Source organism: Asterias rubens, chromosome 12 (genome assembly GCF_902459465.1).
Source record: "Asterias rubens chromosome 12, eAstRub1.3, whole genome shotgun sequence".
In the NCBI taxonomy this organism is placed as follows: domain Eukaryota; kingdom Metazoa; phylum Echinodermata; class Asteroidea; order Forcipulatida; family Asteriidae; genus Asterias; species Asterias rubens.
Window position 1 is genome coordinate 7,857,293 of NC_047073.1, and position 20,096 is coordinate 7,877,388.

General features: G+C 40.8%; 1 protein-coding gene across 1 annotated transcript in view; it reads left to right on the forward strand.

Moving 5' to 3' along the window:
* LOC117297642 (importin-13-like) overlaps positions 1 to 20,096 on the forward strand; it is a 72,527-nt gene that overhangs the window by 43,246 nt on the left and 9,185 nt on the right. Inside the window, exons 21-26 of the mRNA XM_033780780.1 lie at positions 1,572 to 1,709; positions 4,449 to 4,545; positions 5,625 to 5,677; positions 6,105 to 6,230; positions 7,795 to 7,884; positions 8,330 to 8,511. Of these exons, the coding sequence (XP_033636671.1) occupies positions 1,572 to 1,709; positions 4,449 to 4,545; positions 5,625 to 5,677; positions 6,105 to 6,230; positions 7,795 to 7,884; positions 8,330 to 8,511 (686 nt within the window). The remainder of the gene's footprint in view (positions 1 to 1,571; positions 1,710 to 4,448; positions 4,546 to 5,624; positions 5,678 to 6,104; positions 6,231 to 7,794; positions 7,885 to 8,329; positions 8,512 to 20,096) is intronic.

Consider the following 20,096-nt stretch of genomic DNA (forward strand, 5'->3'; position numbering starts at 1 on the left):
AACAATCAACATATTGGATGCTTGGATACTTTCTGCCCAATTGTGCTTTACTTTGCTGGTCGAGACCACACTGACTCGTTTCGGAGCCAAGCCCTTTTTACACTACTCTATTCACTGGGGTTTGCCCCCAGGGATTAACGGCCGGCCTTTTCACTATGGTTGCCTTTTCCTCAGTCTGCCCTAGTCTGTCTACCGCTGCAAATGGGCAAACCTTGGTGAAAAGCCACCCCTGCTCCAACTGCTCTGGAGCAGGGATAAGCCGTAAAATCCTGGGGTATTCTTTAAACATGCAACTGGAACCACATGGAATACACAGTGTGAAAGTGAGATGGGGTCATCGCAGGGTAAAACAAGTCCCGGGGCATTCTGGGGCTGTTTCACACATGGATAAGATATACAGTGTGAAAGGGCCAAAGGGCTATACACACCGTTATACTCTCAATTTCACTGTTAAGTGTTTATTATTATCAATGCATTGTTTAACGCACAAGTAGTGACAACATTGCCAGTTGCTAGTTTCTTTTTGATACCTTTGATTTAGTACGTAGCAACAATGTTTGGATTCCATGTAAGCTTAAGGTGTAAAATACCATTGCTCTCCTGGTATAAGGTTAACACTTCTTTTCAGTATTAGAATAAATGAGTTAAGTGAAAGTGAAACCTGTGTTCACAGGCAGTCTTCTTTGTGTACTCGGATGGTTGCTATGGTAAATATGTTACTAATTAAGCAACTAAATATTGAATTTTTTGTTTTGTATAACATTTATGACAACCTTGAAAATTATTTTACCTATTAATTATTCTCTTCTCTTGACCAAGAGGCAATGTGAAATAGAAGCAACATTCTAACAAACAGTGGATAGACTATTTGTTCTGTTTATCCATTCCCTAGCAACAAAACAATTGTTTCTTTTGTTTTCTGGTGACACTTACAGTATTGTTTTGTCTCCTGACTGTCTTTGAAACATGTCCACTGATAGTTCTGATGTTCTGGAAGATGGGACAAGGCTATCCGGGTGCACTAGGGAGGCTTAAAAGCGCTGTTGCTAGGGTAAATGAGTTACCTAGCAACCGTTACTAAGGAAAATGCATGTTTCAATGGCTCCACCCCTAAAAATAATCAGTATGGGTTGAAGAATACTTGTGCCAAGTTTCATGCTTTTATCACTTTCTGAGCAATTCTTACAGTATTTTGCACCCATCGCCTAGACTATTATTATTATTAGCTCAACCACCACCAGTAGTCCAGCATTCTCCTGAAGACGAGCAGAGTATACTGTTCGAAAACCAAACCAGCGCTTTTCAGAGCCAACTCTCTGTCAAAAGAGATTAACACATGGTTGTACCCGCAAGTTTACTATTCATATTTATATGTATAGTTACTCGGAGACAGATTTTTAGGGATTTGTCTTCCTGCATGGACATAAATTTGCTCTGGATTTTGGGTGATATCTCAAAAATGCATACACCTTTTGAAATGAAATTTTCATATAGGATTAAAACAATCAAATACTTCAAAAAGACAATTGTTTACTTTGCTTAATTTTCGTTTAATTTTGTGGTATTTACAGGCAGTCTGTGAGCTGCTTAGGAGAGCAAGTCGTACACTTCTTGATGATCTTCAACCAATGGTACCTCAGTTGGCAGAGCTCATAGCAACGATATACAACGCTCTCCCACAGTCTGCGATTCTAGACCTTGCCAGACAGGTAGGTGTCTTCTAACTTGTCTAAATTTGGCTGGCTTGAACTCTAAAAGAAACTAAACGTACCCTTCCTCATTTCTATTTCCCGTTCCCTCACTCACCGTTCCCCCGCTCAAGTTGTTTAATCCCGATGGAGCTGAGATCGCGCAATGAGAGCCAACATTGAAAGGGGGTTGGGGAGCGGGGCACAACGAGATAGGGCAAGGATTATGTGAAACCATTTTCAGGATTTTTACAGTTGACAAATCTCATCCCTGTTGTGAAGTTAATACAATTTGAAACTTTGCATGGTGGGAGTTTAATAAGAGGAGGTTTGCAGTAGCACCTTGTGTAGATCTCTTTTGAAAAGTGTTGGCTCTGAAAAGAACTGATGGTTGACAACTCAACATTTCGATCAGTTTGCTTTCATTGTCTTCAAGAGAAATGATCAGAGCATACTGATCGAATCTTTGAGTTGACAAACACCGTTTCTTTTCAGAACACTACTTACACATGGTGCTACCACAAAACCTGACCTGATTAATTTTTACATTGAAAAAAAAAGAACAAAGTTTACAAATGTCAGATCATGAAAAGCAAAAGATACAATGAACAATGTATTTGCATTGCTTACAACCCACCTAGTAAACTTAGATTGACCTTTGGGAAGTTTCAAGTTGCGACAAAAATAAAGTTTGAGAAGCCCGCTTTGATTTGTTTTATGCCGCAGCTGCACGAAGCCAAAGTTGTTATTGACTTTTTACAAGTACCAAGCAAAGAGGAGCTAATGAGTAAAAGTCAGCTTTGACCGACCTGGTTTTGTTTAGATGATCTTCCCGCCAAGAGATCTTGGCAAACTCTCACAAGGGGATATAAACACCAAGCTGGCAGCAGCCAATCTCTCTCATACATTGGTTTAACGTCTGTGATTATGAATTGCACAAATCAAGGAATCTGTGATTCAGTAACTATACAACAATAATTATTCTAGTCATTGTGAAATCAGCGGTTAGCTTGGTAGGATTCAAACCCACAACCTTGTGATTGCAAGTCCTGTAGTCTAACCACTGGACCACAGTGATCTGGGTTCAATGTCATGAGGCAGGTCGCAATTTCATCAAGCCTGTAAGCATAATTATAAACTTGCTAAGCACATTAAAAAACTTGCTAACCTGAAACAGGTTACCAGACAACATTCCATAAACAGTACATTGTTGCAACTGGTGCCCCACTCAATTTATCACAAGATTTGCCAAGTAGTACTTTCTGCTAAAAATCTTTGGCGTGACAGGGCCAATCGGGCCAGATTCAAGCTCTGGTGCAGTCAAAAGCAGAGTGTGGGCTCAAATCTCAGTCATGATACTTGTGCCCTTGAGCAAGGCACTTAACCATAATTGGGTAGTGCATTCTGCTCTACCGTCCAGGCTCCTAGTGGATCATACATTTTGCTACATCCTTGCGGGTTATGAATGGGGTAACCCTGTTTCAGCCCCAGGAGAAGATGGCATCTTGCCCCTGGTGGCAGTTAACCTTGGACGACAGCACAAATCAGTTAAGTGTATCCCTCACCTTGAAGTGGCCATCCGGCCTTGTGAAGTTGGTGATACCCAGAAAGATCATAAACTGCCGTGCTTTATTTTAACTGGCAATTGGCCAGCTGAGAACATTGTTCAATATTTTGCACACTGCCGAGAACGCTGTTGAACAGTTTGCACACTGTCCCTAGAAGGTCCATGGGTAGCTTGTTGAGTTTATCAAGGAGTGGTCGATGGGTTTTTGAACTCAGCAATCTTGTGACCCTCTTACAGCGTTTACTGATGAGATTCTGTACTAATTAGGTCACACTTGATCTGCAGACCTTTAGCATGTAGGTGAACCCTGAATGGCATAGAGTAGAAATGTTGAGCTCTGATATTATTGTTGTTTTTTATTGTTTTTTGAGAGTGTTGACACTTTTTGATCGTTTGCTTTTTGCTCCAGAATTCAGATATCTTTTATGAAACCCCAAATAAGGTTTTGAATCATGAGGAAGTGTCCTTATTTATAGCTAACCTTTATCAGGCACGATAATCTTCCAAGTTCAATTTGATTTGTGATTTTGACAAATTGTTTTGCCCAAAAAAAAATAGATTGTTGTTATACCTTATTGGGTATTTTTGTTTTGTGCAACTGAGGGAGTTTAAAAACAAAATCAATACAAAACATTCTTTCTCCTAGGGATACAATTTTGTTGCTCTCTTATCAAACTTTTGATAACGAAGAAAATATAGTAAATAAAACAGTGCATGCAAAATATGAGGTAAAGGCACTGGACACCTTTTGTACTTGTCAAAGACCAGTATTCTCACTTCATGTAAGTGTATCCCAATATACCGAACAATACAATATGTGAAAGTTTTGACTCAATTGGTCATCCAAGTTGCAAAAGAAATTGAATGAGAAGTCACCTCTTTCTCAAAAACAATATTACTTCACACAATGCTTTAAACTATCACCAGCTCTCCATTTCTCGTTATTCAAATTTTATGCTTTATATATTTTGAGTAATTACCAATAGTGACCAGTGCCTTTAAACTGCCTTCTTAGAATAAACATTTTCTCATGGAGGTTCCCTTTACAATATGTACATGTACAAAGGGGGAAAGCGCCATGGCGCCCTTTCCTTTTCAAGAACAAAACTTTGTTTATGTTTCCAACTTATATTTCTGAACATGAATAACATTTGAGTGCTTGATATTTTCAATCAATATGTCTTCACTCTCAGATTATTATCCTATTTGGGAGTAGCGAGGATGTCAGCACAGCGGTGGGAGCCATGTTTGTTCAGCTCTCATCAAAGACAATCAGCCTCTTTCCTGCAAGTACGTCTTCATTAAAATTCCTTAATCCACTGTTATCGTTTTTTTTTTTTTTTTGTTTTTTTTTTGGGGGGGGGGGGTTTGTTTGACGGAAAGTCAATGGAACTTGGCAAACTCCCACAAGGGGATATAAACATGATGCACACAACAGCCAATCTCTCTCATACAAAACATTGGTTTAAAGTCTATGATTATGAATTGCATAGATCAAGAAGTTGTGATTCAGTAACTAGATGGCACTACTTATTCTAGTAATTATGATATCAGCGTTTAGCTTGAGGATTCAAACACACAACCTTGTGATTGCAAGTCCTGCAGTCTATCCACTAGACCAACGTAACAAGTTTTTAGTGGATTAGCAATGCCCCTGGCATTTGTTGAAGTTTGTTCTTGGATCACTGTTGGCAAAGCTACAAGCTTGTAGTTTTCGGTGTTAACGACACAAGATGGTACTTTTTTGTGAGATTTGTCATTGTTTTTCACATTCGTGTCGGCTATGCTGAGTTGCCAGTGTGATTGCTTTCAGTCGACTATTTTTTGTCAAAATTTACTTTCCAAATATAGAGGGCGCACTTGTAAATCACCTATGTTCACCAAGAATAAGGCCAGTTGAAATAAGGTTTTGATATAACATAAAATACATACACACATTTTAGATATAGGATTTGAGGCATTGCATGGTGAGGTATCAATGTATATTTGGTTTGCGGTAACACCATGTGTGTATCTACTTGCCAGTCTCCTGACGATGACTAGAGCAAGCTAGTCGAAATGTTGAGACAATTTCAGAACTGACTCCGCGGCAGTACAGTTAATTACGATCCTATAAGCTAAAGTAGTAGTCCAGTCTAATTTCTATACCATCCGCCCTGGTAATAGTTAAAAAGCAGGACAGTTCTTTTCAGAACTGAGAAGTCTCCCGTACCTCCGATTATCTACTCCACGGCAGTAGAATAAAGCAAGACAGTTCCCTAAGAACAACTCTGCCTGGCAAGTAGATACACACATGGTGTTACCGCAAACCAAATATACACACATTTTAGAGTTAAGAAGTAAAACCTATTTTGTCTTTATTTCTGTAGGAGCAAGGGAACACACTGATGTAGTAGAGACATTCATGGGAGTATGTGGCAATGTAAGTGTGCCGTGTTGTCATGGTAACAAACCACTCACTTTATAAAGATTGTGAATCTTTTATTTGTTTTTTTGAATCTCCTTGAGCATTCAAGTGTTGTTGAAAGAAGTAGAGCAGTCACAAAAGGGAGAAATAGATATTGTGTCTAAACATGTAGTGTTGTATTTCTGTTGACATGGTTGAGTCCGTTAATCTTCTGAACTGTAACAACTGAAAAAAGTTGAGTCTGACTGCGTGTTCTACTAGTGTATTAATATGTTTTATTGTGCAAGTTTTACGCGTATTGGAACAGTGCAAGTTTATTTTCTTTCGCGCATTAAAGCAATGTTGGTGGGTCCCAAAAATGTTTGAATACGCGCTAGACTTGCAAGGTCTATTGTCAGTTCATTAACAATAATATGCATTTTCCTTTTAACTCCAAATGTAGCTGTTGAAAAAGCAAAGCAGTGTGTTTATTCGTGAGGGTTGTAATCCTGCCGCTATATTCCAGTGTGGTTTAATGGCAATCACTCTACCAGAGAACCCAACAGTGAAGAGCACCTGTAACTTCTTTGTGAGTACAGGGCCTTGAAAGCCCTCTTAATTGTTTAAAGGCACTAGACACTATTGGTAATTACTCAAAGTAATTGTTAGCATAAAAAACTTACTTGGTAACAAGCAATGGAGAGAGCGGTTGTTAGTACAAAACATTGTGAGAAACAGCTCCCTCTGAAGTAGCGTTGTTTTTGAGAAAGAGGTCACTTAAATAATAACAGACTTCAGGCATGAAGCCTTGTTTAAGGCATCTGGAAGCACACAAGATTGTGCAACAAGGTTTTTTCTGTCATTATTCTCTTGCAACTTTGATTAGAGTCAAAATTTTCACATAATTTGTTATTTTATGCATATGTTGGGATACACCAAGTGAGAATACTGGTCTTTGACAATTACCAAACATGTCCAGTTCCTTTAATAAAGCCTTGGTGATTTGTACTGTGATACCACACATTGCTTAGCAGTTAAAGATGGATTCTCTCCCTCCAGTGACCTGTATAAACTTCTTGTGATGGCGCCCTCTATAGAATCAAACCCCTTCAACCGTTGTGTAATATTTTCCCATAGAATATTCAGGGGGACAGATTTCCTTATGACCCCTGTGCTCTACCACGTCACGTCCCCTGAAGATGATCCCTATGCTGTCGCATAGTTGGTAACAAGCAATGGGGAGCTGTTGTTAGAGGGAGCTGTTTGTCGCATCCCAGACAGGTTGTATGCAACATGCTCCTTGTTCCCCGGTCTCGTCTAGCCAGCTACAGGGACAGGGTTTTTTCAATTACAGCACCCAGGCTCTGAACTTCACTCCCTGAAAATCCTCAGGGATGTATGGATTACATGTACTGTACATCTCCATCTACCAGCAGCAACTTAAGACACACCTGTTCACACTTGCTTTCCCTACCACTTGAGAATTCCCTCTTTTCCATCTTGGCACGGGCCTTTGAATGGTTTTACACCAGATTTAGTGCGCCTTTATAAATGCTGTGTAATTATTATTTATTATTATTAACAAAATTGGGTGTGATCCCTGGCTAAATGGCAGTTACAGGTTGAATGGCTTCTGACTGGCTAACAAAACAAAGATATTGCAAAATTGGGAGGCTGCCAAAATGCTGGGCTAGATAACACAGTTGGTGGAACGCCGGTACGTTAATTCGCAGGCTTCAGGTTCTAGTCTCACTCTAGGAAGTTTTTCACACCCCTGTTTAAATTAAGAGGGTTTCAAAATTCAGCCCCCTCCCCCCTGTAAAAAATTTAATTAATACAAAAATAAACTAATGAAGTATCAGCAATCCCGAACAAACAAACAAACAAACTACACACTAAAAACTTAATAAGTTTCAGCCATGTCCGGATAGGCGGCTTACGGCTAGATTTTGGCGTCATCATACATTAAAATATGGTATGTCCTTAGCAACTCCCTAAGCAACAGTCGTAGCCGTAGCTGTAGTCCCCAATTCGGATACAGCCTAATTCTTAGTAATGAACAGCAACGATAAGAAGTGAAGATTATGCCAATTTAAAGATTTGCTGGCTGGCTTAAGGTTTTTGATATATTCTGTCTCTGTGTTTGATATCAGATGTCCTTCATTGCCCAATCCGAGAACAACCCAGTTTTAGGTGAAGTGTTGACGCAACATGGCCGCGCTCTCGTAGAGCTTGTCCTTAAGGTAAGAGTCTCTTGAAATTGTCATCAAAAGTTTCTAGACATCTGTTGGACACTCTGTGGTAAATCTGGACACATTTCAACAATATATCATTATACATGTATGTAAAAGACTTGCACATGAAACACAGAGAGTTTTGTAAACGTTTTAAACAATTTGACACCCAGTTTCATTCCTACATTCTTGGATCGCTGACCCCCGATCTGCCCTGAGACTATGGCCATACACCGAGGAATAGCCATCCAATCTCTGGGGTAGGGGTGGGTTAAAGCACTGGGGTATTCTTGAAGCGTTTAGCAGGAACCGTGTGGAATTGGGACCCGGGCGAGGACAGTGTAAAAAAAGCAATATCCCAAACCCCAGTTGTTCTCAGAACCAACGCTTCTCTCGAAATAACTTGGTTATTACTCAAACTCGGTGGTTCTGATTTGACCTTCTTGATCTGCAGGCTATCGGTGGAGCAGCCCCTCGCACCGTCGTTGAGACCTTAGCGGACGTCATCTTCATCTTGAACAAGCACAGCTTCACTCACATCAACAACTGGCTGAGAGAACTCATGGTGAGTCCAGATCTCAACCTCCCACGAGTCACTAAAGATCAACGAGAACAATTCGCTAAGACGATACTCAGGTGAGTGCTGCTTTTTGTTTTCTCTCATGAGTGAGAAGAAGAAGAATGAGTAAGTGATGTTTGAAGCTTTGCATGGTGTGAAGGATAAGAATAGACTATAAACAACACAGGAGAACAAAACATTTTTTAATTTGTTTTTCTCCTGAACACGAGCAAAGTATACTGTTTAAAACGTCTAGACCAAAACCGGCTCTTTTTAAAGCAAACACTCCCTCAAAAGAGAATTATTACACAGTTGTACCCGCAAGTTTGCAATTAATTTTCTTCTGAAGATGAGCAGAATATACTGTCCAAAATGTTGAGACCAAACAACCTCTTTTCAGAGCCAACACTCTCACAAAGAAGAATTATTAAATGGTTGTACCTGCAAGTTGACTATTATTTATAGTTTATTTTTAAGAAGAATGAGGGAGAAAAAGATGTATTGAGGGAGATAAAAGCGGATTTTGGTGGAAGGAAGAACTTTTTATGTTCCCCGAAAGAAGGCCTTAAGGTTAACGCCTTGCTTCCAGTCACAACAAAAAATTGCCCAGTAAGAAAAGGCCATCAGCAATAAAATGTTGCACCTTTTTTTCCCATCATGATTGAGAAGAAGATGTATTGAGGGAGTTAAAAACAGATTTTGGTTGAATGATGAACTGTTGTAAGAAGTTTTAAAAACTTTGAAGTTGCATACATGTATCATGGTCATAGGTTTGTTGACCTTTACTGTTCCTTGTTATATTTGGCCACAGCACCTTGTAAACCATTACATGGTGCTTTTTTTACATTTTTTTTATGCAAGTCGCCAGAAACACAAGGCCTGAAGGCCACTTCAAGGTGCGGGCTACAATTTTTGTTCTTCCGGGGCCGTTGCCACCTAAGGGCTGAGGGCTGAAACAGGGTTACCCCTTTTGCAGTCCATACGGATGTATAGGCTTGGGTATCATCAGTCTGAGGCCTGGCCAGTAGAGCAGAAAGCACTACCTCCACAATTTTACGTAGCAAGTGTCATGACCGGGATTCGAACCCACACTCTGCTGATCAAACACCTGAGCTTGAATCCGGTGCTCTTAAGCGCTCAGCCATGACACGCCACATGCTATGTAAAATGAATTGGTCTCATACTTCAAAAACGTACTTGCAGGAAAATACTGAACTTTTGAAGCACCTTGAGCGTCTCTGAGTGACAGTTATAAGTGCTAAGTGTCACCTGCCCGTGTCAAAATGATCCTGTCCATCATGTGACCACTGAAAAGAATGACCTTAGAAAAACCTTTGATTGGCAGCATATTGCGACACAGTAACTTGTAAACCATTATATGGTGCTATGTAAAGAAATTAGTCTCATATACTTCAAATACGTACTTGCAGGAAAAAAGACATCATTATTATTATTACTATTATCTTTGGAATAAATCTTGGATAGGTCAACTACATAGTAGTGCCATCAAATTCCTGAGGTCAATTGAGGTCAATGACCCGTTGACCAGTGAGGGCCCGTCCTGTTCCACCTGCCCCTTGTTGAAATCATCCTGTCCATCATGAGACCACTGAAAAGAATGACCATGGAAGAGAGGCCACGTTGACATACCAAGTTCATTGAACAAAAAGTGATATTTACCTAAGATAGGAAAGAATTACTCATTTGCAATTTAAACATTGGCTTAATCTAGATTGTTACCAGGTAGAAGGGCCCTTTAAATTTTTCCTTGGCAAACCTTTGGACAAGTCAAGTTCAAAGCTGGAAAGTAATGGTCAGTTACAGTGGTCATTAATTCAAACCTGACCCAGTTTATCTGAGCCTGCGACATAAAAGCCTATTTTACACTGCATCTCTTATCCTCGTGGAATACAGCTGTAGGGAGGGCTCTCTCTTAAGTTCATAAGGGCGTCTGATGTCCTGTGGTGGTCCGAGAAACAAACTCCCTCCATGCCTCCCTGTCCAGAGTGTAGAAAACTAAACAATCTTATACAAGCGTTACATACATGTACACTCTTGTAAAAACATTACTTGTACATTATAAGTTACCACACAAGCTGAGTGGAATACAACAAAATATAGCGCTTCTGCGTCCCATATTGATAGAGGCTAAAGACCGTGTTGGATACGGGACGCAGAGGCGCAGAGTCCCATATTGATAGAGGCTAAAGACCGTGTTGGATACGGGACGCAGAGGCGCAGAGTCCCATATTGATAGAGGCTAAAGACCGTGTTGGATACGGGATGCAGAGGCGCAGAGTCCCATATTGATAGAGGCTAAAGACCGTGTTGGATACGGGACGCAGAGGCGCAGAGTCCCATATTGATAGAGGCTAAAGACCGTGTTGGATACGGGACGCAGAGGCGCAGAGTCCCATATTGATAGAGGCTAAAGACCGTGTTGGATACGGGACGCAGAGGCACAGAGTCCCATATTGATAGAGGCTAAAGACCGTGTTGGATACGGGACGCAGAGGCGCAGAGTCCCATATTGATAGAGGCTAAAGACCGTGTTGGATACGGGACGCAGAGGCGCAGAGTCCCATATTGATAGAGGCTAAAGACCGTGTTGGATACGGGACGCAGAGGCACAGAGTCCCATATTGATAGAGGCTAAAGACCGTGTTGGATACGGGACGCAGAGGCGCAGAGTCCCATATTGATAGAGGCTAAAGACCGTGTTGGATATGGGACGCAGAGGCGCAGAGTCCCATATTGATGGAGGCTAAAGACCGTGTTGGATATGGGACGCAGAGGCGCAGAGTCCCATATTGATAGAGGCTAAAGACCGTGTTGGATACGGGACGCAGAGGCGCAGAGTCCCATATTGATAGAGGCTAAAGACCGTGTTGGATACGGGACGCAGAGGCGCAGAGTCCCATATTGATAGAGGCTAAAGACCGTGTTGGATACGGGATGCAGAGGCGCAGAGTCCCATATTGATAGAGGCTAAAGACCGTGTTGGATACGGGACGCAGAGGCGCAGAGTCCCATATTGATAGAGGCTAAAGACCGTGTTGGATACGGGACGCAGAGGCACAGAGTCCCATATTGATAGAGGCTAAAGACCGTGTTGGATACGGGACGCAGAGGCGCAGAGTCCCATATTGATAGAGGCTAAAGACCGTGTTGGATACGGGACGCAGAGGCGCAGAGTCCCATATTGATAGAGGCTAAAGACCGTGTTGGATACGGGACGCAGAGGCACAGAGTCCCATATTGATAGAGGCTAAAGACCGTGTTGGATACGGGACGCAGAGGCGCAGAGTCCCATATTGATAGAGGCTAAAGACCGTGTTGGATATGGGACGCAGAGGCGCAGAGTCCCATATTGATGGAGGCTAAAGACCGTGTTGGATATGGGACGCAGAGGCGCAGAGTCCCATATTGATAGAGGCTAAAGACCGTGTTGGATACGGGACGCAGAGGCGCAGAGTCCCATATTGATAGAGGCTAAAGACCGTGTTGGATACGGGACGCAGAGGCGCATTATTTTTCCGTATTCCACGAGCGCGAGTGTGATAACAAATTTATCTTCCAGCCTCATTAAGTCAATAAGGTTAGGTTAGGTTTTTGGTTTTGGTTTTGCACACGCAAATTTTAGAATGTAATTTTTTGCACACTGACCATATGCAGAGCATGATGCATTGACACTAACAATACGCAGAGTGCAATATAAAAACTGGGAGTAGGTCATCATCTGATATCACACTCCGATTGGAGCATCTGATTGGAGGATTAGCGAGCGTACTGGAAGATAAACACTCTTATACAAGCATTCACATTCTTATGAAAGCATTACATACATGTACACTCCTAGAAAACCATTATATACAATCTTATAAAAGCATTATGTAAACTGTTACAAAAACATTGTTTTAAGAATAAGAAGATAGTACAAGAGTTATGCCACTGGCCTTAAAACATTTCTCTGTAGTTTGTTTTCTTTTCTTTTTCTCAAAAGCTTTCGACTAATACAGCTAAACTTCTACATGTAAGTTACAATATTACATACATCTTCGTTGACAGTGGGTAGGGATTTATTTCTTGGCCGAAGCATCTTCTAAAGGTATAAAAACCCTCTCAACTGAAAATATTCTTGAGTTAAATATTTGCATGTTTTTTTTTATCCTTCCATTGTTTAGGGGTCCAATCCCTTTGACCTTGTGTGTTGTTTGTCGCAAACAAACGATTTATTGTACAAGTTGGTTATTTTGACACATTAATGTGATTGGCACATATACCCCTATTTACTCGTCAAGGACGTGAGATTGCTCTTTGGGGGATTGTGAAAGAGATTTGCGATTAAATCCCAAAATGAGACGAGAACTATTTAGTTTGTTCTCTTCAAATAATTTATGAAAACTGTCACTACTGAAAATGACAATTCTCAACATTGCATCTAATGTACAGTCAACAACCTTTTATAGCCCTAACCAAAACTGGCTTAAATCGGTTATGGCCTATCTTAGAATGTTAAAGACCCCTTGCTTATGATGCCACAAGCCCAAACAGCGCCCCCACTATTGTCAATAAAGTACTATCATTGTGTGCGGTTCATTAGCACGTGCAAGTTTACCTTGTTTGAAAATGTTCTCAAACTAAATATTTTGCATTAAAATGTTTTATCCATCCATTGTTCGGCCTGGTCCCTTTGACCTTGTTGAAGTTTGTTGCAAACAAACGATTTATTGTGTGATTTAGATAATAGTGTTTTTGTTCAGCTGTACATTAATTTGATCTTCATAGATATCATTATTTGATCGTCAAGGATCAGGGTATCAATCTGTTATATGAGATTGCTCATTTTTTGGGAGGGATTGTGAAATAAATTGGCTCTTTAAGAATTACCGGGTGAAGACTTAAGGTTTTGTTTGCAATGTTGCCCGGCAGGACTTTTGACATACAAACTGGTAAAAAAAAAGTTATGGCTTGAGTCCCTTTTAGGACAGGGTTTGCCCTTAACTTTTTTCAGTTACTAGCCAACAGGACCAGTTACCTTGGCATTTCTCCAGTCTGTCAGCTTTTTCACTGGGCCATGTTGTAAATTACCAAAAATTGTACAACAAAACATGGATATTTTCAAACACTAAACTAGTCAGCCGAACCACTAGCCAGCCTTTCCCGTGTGGTTTATTACTTTTATATATATGTAATTTTTGTCTCAGTAAATTATCTTTGTATCAGCTTGATGCTATCGTGCCCAAGCAGTACAATGCATTGTATTTCTCACCAAATCTCTACTAGGACAATCTATTTATAGTTAATTGGGCTCAACAATGGCAACAGCTATGATTAACCAACCTTTGTATTTTATTATTCCAGAAGTAATTTTGCAAAACACTTGTGCAGGATAAGTAGTATATTACAATGCTGATGTAATTTCTGCCCTATTCAAATAAATAAATAAATAAACAAATAAAAAACCTGAATAGTAACAAATAAACATATCTTTTTTTAGCAGTTCAAAACAAGGTTGAAGGTAATGTTTGGTTGGCGATACTGGACCTTGGATTTGATTCCAAAATCAAGATCTTGGTGGTTACCGGCTTTTTTCTGGCTTCAAGCCAAACGCATGAGTCATTAGTTTTATAAATGTCGCAATCAGTTTTTAATAGTTTTAAGTTAAGTCATAGTTTGTTGCCTTTACTGCACAAGCATAAAAAATGCAACCGGCACGAACAGGCACGCAGGTACACTTCACACTTCAGATCACACTTCAGAATAAAACAAAGCAACAAAGAAAAGAGCAAAAAGGCAAAGAAACAACTTTAGAAAACATACAAATATGTACAAAGATAATGACTGATAATGTGAGACAATTGAGGTCGTCTTTTCACCGGTTCCAATTCTTTATCTTTGTATTTGATCTATGATCCTTCCACATGGCTATTTTCTTGCACAGCAAAGTATGGTGGCTCTATAGAACGCAAGTTTTTTAATGGCATTTTGGGTTTGAACTATGAACATTTTAGTGGAGTGGGACATGAACCAACAGCCTCCAGATTACCAGACCAGTACTCTACCAACTGAGCTATCCAGTCCTATGTTGGCGGTCTCCCCTCTTTTCAATATCTTTGTTCAGGATGCAAGTCGGAAGCCATATTCATTATAATCCTTATTCCTTCAGATGGGACGTAAAGCTGTTGGTCCCATGTGTTGTGTAACGCATGTAAAAGAAAACCCAGGGTTCACCCAGGTGTTCCTGGCTGTGGCTGCTGTATGCGCCAGAGCACCTTGTTGAAACCCTTATAAGGTGCTAAATAATTGGGTCTCAGAATTCATCACTGCAATAACCTATCTTTCTGAAAGTTTGTAGATTATACTCTGCGCCTTGAGTACCTTGTTTGGTAGATACATGTGCTATATTTTGTGGTCTTACCAAAGTCCAAAGAGAGTGCCTCGAGAAAATGCAATGAAAGGCATTCCGTATCATACTTACTTGGGATTTTTGTAAATTTAAACCTTATGCTGATATTTGTGTGGTGCTTAACATTCCGCCCCTCACTGAAAGACTTGAACAGCTCTCTTTGAACTTTGGTAATTTGCTCCTGTCCTCAAGCAAACATAGAGAGTGGCTGCCTCCTGCAAGGAATAATAACCTTAGGAATTCCGACTCTTTGTCTAGTATTAGGTGCAGAACCAACCGATACAGGTCTAGCCCCATTCCCTACCTCACCAGTATTTTGAACTCGTAACACTTTTTGGCAGGCCTCAAATTTTTACCATCGATTTTATTCCCAGTTTTTATTTTCTTGTTTGTGTGTTTGTTTTGTCTTTTTTACCTTTTTGTGCGTGTGTGTTTGGTTTTTTGTTAGTGTGTTTTTAATGTGTTTGTTTGTCTGGTGGAGTGTTTGTTTGTCTGGTGGAGTGTTTGTTCGTCTGGTGGAGTGTTTGTTTGTCTGGTGGAGTGTTTGTTTGTTTGTTTGTATGTTTGTTTGTTTGTTCGTTCGTTCGTTCGTTCGTTTGTTCGTTCGTTCGTTCATTCGTTTGTTCGTTCGTTCGTTCGTTCGTTCGTTCGTTCGTTCATTCGTTCGTTCGTTCGTTCGTTTGTTTGTTTGTTGGGGTGTTTGAGTGGATGTTTGTTCGTTTGTTTGTTTGTTTGTTTGTTTGTTTGTTTGTTTGTTTGTTTGTTTGTTTGTTTGTTTGTTTGTTTGCTTGCTTGCTTGTTGGGGTGTTTGTTGTGGTGTCTGTTGGCGGGGGAGGGGGTATGTTTGTCGGGCTGCTGTTCCTTGGGGTTTGTTTGTATGTCGGGGTGTTTGTTTTTGTTTGTTAGGGTTTTTTTTCTTTTTTTTTGCTTGTTTGTTTGTTTGGATGTTCGCTTGGTTGTTTGTTTGTTGTGTTTTTTTGGTTGGTCTCAGTTGGGTTTGTTAGTTAAGTGTGCTTGTTAAATATTTATTGTTTTTGTTTTATCTAATTCTAGTTCTCATAACGTCTCTTTTGACTTTGCTCTTAATTTTTTAATTTTTCTTGTGTATAAATTTTCTCCTAAATTTTATATAATAATGTAAATCTGTATTTTAATTTAGTCTCTGGACTGCGACAATCAGATGTTTTTACAATAAACCAGTAATAATATTAATATATAAGACTGATATTATAACAGCATTACATCGCAGTACTGTTGCTTTACATTGCTGTATTTTATTACAATTTAAGTGGTCACTTGTGAAAGTAGACAAGTCTTTGTGTCCGACATTATACAACTTTAAATTAGCTTATATCTCTTCATATCTCTTTGAAGAGGTGTTATCTTAAATATTATTTAAATAGATGCAACAATTCCCTTCTCAACATACTTTTTTTTTTAATACCTGGTTTAACCAACATTGACACTCCGTATTATGTGATTGTAGCCTAGGCTCGCATAATACATAAAACACAAGATTAACCAGAAACGCAAACAATCTCTGATTGTGTAAATCACGACAAGAGATTTCTAGTCTACACCCTTGAAGTTACATCATGATCAATGCAGGCAGCACAGGTATCTGCAGTATTTGCACTGGTAATTACACTATAAAGCCTTTATAATGTGCCATCAAAATAGTCTATGGGTCAGAAGATTTTTCTAAAGCCGTTTTCACACTACTTAATTCCCCAGGGTTTCCCCTGTGAAATAACGGCTGGCCTTTTCACACTATGATGGTTTTACCTCCAGTCTACCCCCGGTCTGCCCCGGTAGATTGGCATACCCCGGGGAATAGCCACCCCTGCCCTAGTGTAGGGGGAAGAGGTTAAACCCTTTGGTCTTTTTGATACGTGCATTTTCAAGTTTTGGAATAGGGGGGGGGGGAGCTATTTGTGAGATGTTTTGACTAAGCTCAAGCCCTTTTCACAAAATAATGGATAACTTTTTCACACTAAGATTGCTTTACCCCCTTTCTTTGTCTGGTCTGCCTCAATTAAATGGGCACCACAGGGAGTAGCCACCTCTGCTTGGTGTAGGGGCACCACAGGGAGTAGCCACCTCTGCTCGGTGTAGGGGCACCACAGGGAGTAGCCACCTCTGCTCGGTGTAGGGGCACCACAGGGAGTAGCCACCTCTGCTCGGTGTAGGGGCACCACAGGGAGTAGCCACCTCTGCTCGGTGTAGGGGCACCACAGGGAGTAGCCACCTCTGCTCGGTGTAGGGGCACCACAGGGAGTAGCCACCTCTGCTCAGTGTAGGGGCACCACAGGGAGTAGCCACCTCTGCTCGGTGTAGGGGCACCACAGGGAGTAGCCACCTCTGCTCGGTGTAGGGGCACCACAGGGAGTAGCCACCTCTGCTGGTGTAGGGGCACCACAGGGAGTAGCCACCTCTGCTCGGTGTAGGGGCACCACAGGGAGTAGCCACCTCTGCTCGGTGTAGGGGCACCACAGGGAGTAGCCACCTCTGCTGGTGTAGGGGCACCACAGGGAGTAGCCACCTCTGCTCGGTGTAGGGGCACCACAGGGAGTAGCCACCTCTGCTGGTGTAGGGGCACCACAGGGAGTAGCCACCTTTCTCAGCTCCCTGGGGAGTACACAGCCCCCCCCCCCCCCCCACACTGGCCCTCATGCCCCTCCAAAGGCTTTTTCATACACAACTTCATACTCTTTAGTGCAAGTACCCGTTTATACCCCTGGGTGAAGAGAAGCAATTATAGTGGAGTGTTTTGCTCAAAGAAACAAGTGCCACGAGTGGGATTCGAACCCACACCCTGGTGACTAAACCACTCGGTCAATACACCCCTTTCCTATTGTTCTCGGTGATGAAAACAATAGAAAATGGACCCTTGAGTGTGATGCCTACTGTCATGACTGCTCGCTATCATTAGAAAAGTCTCCCATTGTCACTCAGCAGAAGTTCATGAAATCTTCTATACTCTCATTTCCCACACACCTACATGAAACGAGTTGCACGCAAAAAGAAACAATAGAAAGTTCATCTCCACCTTGTTATTGCAGTTTGGTCTGATAAACCCCAAGTCCTGTACTTCCTTATTGCTGGATAGGCTTCCTGTTTGTCAGCTTGTTGCACAATCGATATTGTGTTTGAGTCATGTTGATGTCCAAGGACCAATCTCTCTTTATAAGTGTGCAATAATCAGGGTGTATTTTGTTTTGTTTTGCACAACTTTACTCTAGGTTCCAGGATCTGAGGAATATCCTATCCTTGAATTTCTAACCAGGCCATAGTCTCATGAGGCCGCTTGGGTATTTAGTGTTTGCCCTTCACTTTTTTGTAGCTGTTATACTTGTCCACATGTTTGTTCACTACTCCATTTTTCATATTCAATAAGGATGGAACATTGAACTATCCAGTCGAATCACTTGGTGGTGAGAATTCTTATTGGTCATTGGGTGTTTTAAAGGCAGTGGACACTATTGGTAATTACTCAAAATAATTATTAGCATAAAACCTTCCTGGTAACGAGTAATGAGGAGAGGTTGACTAGTCCATTTTTCATATTCAATAAGGATCCTTTGAACATTGAACTACATGTATGCAGTCAAATTACTTGTAGAGAATTTTGATTGATCCTTGGGTGTTCGGGTGGACTACATGTAAGTGACATTGGGCTAGAAGACCAACCCTGCTACCCTTGTTTATGTAATATGCCTCTACTTGTTTGTTTCTTTTTTGGGAATTCCAAGAAAAGGATAATTCAAGGCTTTGCTGATGTTCAATTACAGTGGTTTCAAATTCAAGGAGCCCTGGTTAAGTGAGGGCTGATAGAGCATCTGTGAATGGTTCACACCCCATTGTGCTGACACTCCTAGTGTTTTCCTATTCCTAAACCCTGAGATTAAGACTAACCCTAACCCTTACCATACATGTAGCATGTAAATCAAAAGGGGGTTGTCACAACATGAACTTGTATGTGTGATGAATGAATTAAGCCCCTAAGTGCTGACACTCCTATGTTTTCTGTTCCTAAACCTAAGCCTGAACCCTTACCCTAACCCTGGCATGTAAATCAATAGGGGTTTGTCGGAACAAAGTAGTCTCTGAGTATAGGGATGTCGCAATAACACAGAGCAGTCGGTTATAAAAAATGCTCTCCATCCCTTTTCCTGGTCCATGATCCAATAACTACTGTCTGACACCCCCCCCCCCCAACATGTCACCCTCTACATCTGCTGCCCTGGAGTACAGGAAGGTCTAGGCATCTCTTGTCCTTTGTCTTGGAATTGGTGCCCATTCAACATTTCCCCCGACGCTTTAAGATTTTCCAGTGGAAGTGCCCTTAACAAATAGAAATAGCCTTGCCCTCTAAAAAGGAAGGTATAATGTACATTTGGTATTCACTCTTAAAATTAATGGAATACAAACTTTTGGTTAACAAGCCTACATTTCACTTCAAAGAAAAGTAGTTATGTAAAGCGATGCAGTTTTTGAATCTGCAGTAACGCTTTTCAGATTGTGAATTCCTTTTATGAATTATTCTTCCTGTGTTGACATGTTCGCTCTAGATTTCCTGTGATATATCACATGTTAGTTTTATTGTATACATCTACATCTTTAAAAGAGTTCAACAATCAAACATTTCCTAAAACCAAAGTCATACTTTGCCTTTAAAGATGAAATTTATGGCCCTGTTACCCTGATACCTCCTATAATGAACAAACCACCTCAACTGTTTATAGTTTCTTCAGCAATTCTTAAGGCCATTAACTATTCCAGCAACTCGTGAAATTATAGCATTGTTCCCATTGTGTCAAGTGTGCCCAGGAGTATTAAAAAGCATGTGACTCTCCATCCACACACACCTTTTCAAGGCTATGTGAGAGATTTCCAGGTCCTATCAAATTTAAGGTCAACAAACTTTGTGTCCACTCATTGCAATGCACTTCAGAGTTTCCAGTGCCTTTCAGAGTTTCCCTGGAAAAACAACCCAAGTGTTTAATCCAGCCCAGCCTACATGTACCTCAACATCCAGTTTCCATTTCCTTCATTGTATGATGAACTTTCACAAACAACTTGTTGTTGTTGAACTGGCCCTGATATTGAGCATAGAGCAAGGACTCTATGAATTGAGTTAAGGGAAAATTCCCTGGGACAGTCCAATATTGAAGTGAATGTCCAGCGGTGTGCACAAACATGATTAACGTTAAAGAGTCCCTGTTGTACAAACTAAATTTGTGTATCTGTTCA